The sequence below is a fragment of the Aegilops tauschii genome, chromosome 1 (assembly GCF_002575655.3).
Source record: "Aegilops tauschii subsp. strangulata cultivar AL8/78 chromosome 1, Aet v6.0, whole genome shotgun sequence".
Classification (NCBI taxonomy): Eukaryota; Viridiplantae; Streptophyta; class Magnoliopsida; order Poales; family Poaceae; genus Aegilops; species Aegilops tauschii.
Window position 1 is genome coordinate 344,048,465 of NC_053035.3, and position 3,070 is coordinate 344,051,534.

At 57.9% G+C, this 3,070-nt stretch overlaps 1 protein-coding gene across 1 annotated transcript; it reads right to left on the reverse strand.

Annotated features, from left to right (window-relative positions):
* Positions 1 to 355: 355 nt before the first annotated feature.
* LOC109768656 (cytochrome P450 71A25) lies at positions 356 to 2,322 on the reverse strand. The gene is made up of 2 exons (XM_020327403.4): positions 1,155 to 2,322; positions 356 to 1,036 (listed from the first exon to the last, which is right to left on the reverse strand). Exons 1-2 carry the CDS (start codon positions 2,064 to 2,066, stop codon positions 431 to 433), a joined length of 1,518 nt encoding a protein of 505 aa, XP_020182992.1. The 5' UTR covers positions 2,067 to 2,322; the 3' UTR covers positions 356 to 430.
* Positions 2,323 to 3,070: the final 748 nt, after the last annotated feature.

Below are 3,070 nucleotides of genomic sequence, written 5' to 3' on the forward strand. Positions count from 1 at the left end.
GATGACTTACCGACGAATAAAATGCCTCTACATGAGTACCCAAGGTCCCATGCCAAAGACTCAAGCCATTTGTGAAGACTTAACACCTCGAAACCTAGCTTGTAGGTCCAATCTAGATATTGTACTCCTCTCTCATATCAATACATGAATAATAGGATGTAGTTCCATCACCCATCGGGGAAGGGGGAGGGGGGGCTTAAACTGCGCAAACTTGTGTCTTCATAGTCTCCAATGAGCTCCCCTGGGCTCCAACCTCCCTCTCCCTCTCCCTCCCCCTGTGGATACTTCTACGTGACTCGCTATAAGTAAGCCCATCCCAAGAAGTGCTCTCTCCTTCACCCTAGAGCCTTCGGTATCATAGCCAAAACAACGATAATATAATATACGGTAGTAAGATCGGTGATACATTCATCGTCGACACGATGCATGCTTACAAAGGTTTTGCGACAAGGATCAAAGGGTACTGAAGAGCAGGTGCGAAGCCGTTGGACTCAACGACCTCAAATGACTCCGGGTCCTGGCCCTCAGGCAACATCCAATCGAAATGGTACATCATGTTAGCTAGTGTGAGCTCCGCCAGCCGCATCCCAAAGGCGATACCGGGGCATCCCCTCCTCCCCGCGCCGAACGGTATGAACCGGGGGTCCTTGCCATTGTAGTCCATGGCCCTGTCCATGAACCTCTCTGGCCGGAACTCATCGGCGTCCTCCCATGACTCGCTGTCCCTTCCGATCGCCCATGCGTTGATCATGATCCGGGTCTTGGCTGGGATATCGTAGCCGTGCAGCCGGGTGTTCTGAATCGACTCGTGCGGGAAGAGGGGTATGGGCGGATGTAGCCGTAGTGCCTCTTTCATGGCAGCGTGGAGGAGGCTCATTGTCTCCAGCTCCTCCTCAAGGACTCCTCCCTGCGTACCGGCAGCAACTTGTCTCACCTCTGCTTGCACCTTTTCCATTTCTCTTGGGTTCTTAACAAGCTCGGCCATCGTCCATTCTATCGCCTTATAGATCGTGTCCGTGCCTCCTATGAACATGTCCTGCAATGTGAAGAATGATCGACCGTGTTTAACACGTGGGCTATTGCTACTGGTGCTAGGTTACAGTAGTAGCAGACTAGTATAGCCGTATAGGCCGCGTGGTTCTTGATCGAATTACCAAGATGAGCGCCTTGACATCAGTCCGGTCCAGCCTAAACCCCTGATCGCCATCCTTGAAGATCGAGAGCAAGCCGTCCAGGAGGTCATGCACCTCCTCACCGTCGTTTCCTCGGCTCCCCTCGTGCTCCGCGAGCGTCTTCTCGATGACCCTGTCGAGCTCAGCCGCCGTCCGACTGATCCTCGCGTCGAGCCCCGTCGCCCAGTCCACCCACCGGAGCCGCGGGAACACGTCGCTAACGGCGATGGTCCCGAGCAGCTCGGTGAGCTCCTTCATCATGTGGCGGACCACCCCTGGGTCGACGCCGCCGAGCCTGTTCCCGAACGCCGCCTTGGAGATGACGGTGTTGGTGAGGCTGATGACGAGCTCGGTCACGTTGACTGCTCCCTCCCGTGCGCCGGCGCGGATCCGTTCCACGAATCCCATGACCTCCTGCTGCCGGAGGGAGCGGAAGGAGTCGACCTGCTTCGCGCTGAGGAGGTGCAGCACGGCGATGCGGCGGAGCTGGCGCCACCGCTCGCCGTAGGGGCTGAAGGCCATGTCACGGCAGCCGTAGAGCGTGCCGCGGGCCGTGCGCGGCTGCGGCCGGCTGCAGAAGGCGTGGTCCTGGGTTTTGAGCACGGCCTCGGCCAGGGAGGGGGAGGAGACCACGACGGCGGGCACGGAGCCGAGGCGGAGGAGGAAGAGCGGGCCGTAGCTCCGCGCGAGGGCTTGCAGCCTCCGGTGGTGGCGGCCCCGGCCGAGCTGGTGCAGGTTGCCGATGACGGGCAGCGCCGGAGGCGAAGGTGGCGGTGACCCGCGTGCGCCATCCTTGCGGCTTCTAGCAACGAGGAAGATGCAAGAGGCTACGAAGGCGAGGCAGAGGACTGCTAGGGTAGAATCGAGCTGAAGAGAAGCCATGAGCGCCATCATCTTGAAGTTGGAGCACGTGTGTGGGATAGCCACGTAGAAGATCGAGCTGAACTTAAGGCGTACGTGCGTACCGTTGGCTAGTGTGTGTACGGATTGGGTAGGATAGGGAGGGGTCCGCGGAAGGGAAGGATTGCCTGATGGATCGATAGATACGGTTGAAGAACGACCGGGCCGGCACGGTGGCGAGAGTAAGGAGCGAGCGGTGTGGCACGCAGAGTCGCGCACGGAAGCGAGCGCGAGGATGGCGACGGACAGAAACCCTGTCGGCAGGCGGCAGCTCGGATCGGACGAACCACAGATATGGGCGTGTGGTGGTGGTATGGTTTGGGTATTCAGCGATGGTTGTTGCACGGCCGTGAAACATGTGCTCTCCATCGATTCGCACGGCACACGTACCGCGTATGCACAGCAACGTCGCCGTCGTCGTCGTCCTCCGTCCCGGTCTCAATGCAGTGGAGCGATGCCGACCGGGGAAGAGGCGTCAGGTTTTTTTCTTTTTGATGAGGAAAAAAAGGGCCAAGAGAAGGTGAGCCACGCAGCGCAGGCGCATGCATGCAACGCAGATTTTTTTTAAGAACGTCGATAAGTGCCACATGTGTGGGCGTTAGGAGGTTTGCCCACACATTTTATGTGGTGTGTAAGAGGAGCAAAACAAGTAATGCCCACACATCTTTTTTTCCTCCCGATCCCTCTCGCACGCGTGCGTGTGGGCGAAATAGATAACGCCCACACGCCCCATACGTCAGGCCTCGTATCTCGTGGTCCCGCACGCCCCGCGTACAGTCACCGCGCGTCCCACGGTTGCCATGGTCCAGACCCTCGTCCATGTTCGTTTAGCTGCAGTTGCCATGTCGCTGAATTTCGGTTGCCATGTCGGGCAACTACAGTTGCCATGGTTGCTCAACTGCAGTTGTCATGTATGGTTTGGTCTACTGCAGTTGCCATGATTTCCAAACTTTAGGAGTTGCCACCCACTAACACTAGGCAGTTGCCATGTAGCACTA

Coding starts and splice junctions, on each gene's coding strand:
- LOC109768656 (XM_020327403.4), bottom strand. CDS start 2,066: ATGATGGCGCTCATGGCTTCTCTTCAGCTCGATTCTACCCTAGCAGTC. Junction 1,037..1,154: donor ATGTCAAGGCGCTCATCTTG/GTAATTCGATCA, acceptor TTCACATTGCAG/GACATGTTCATAGGAGGCAC.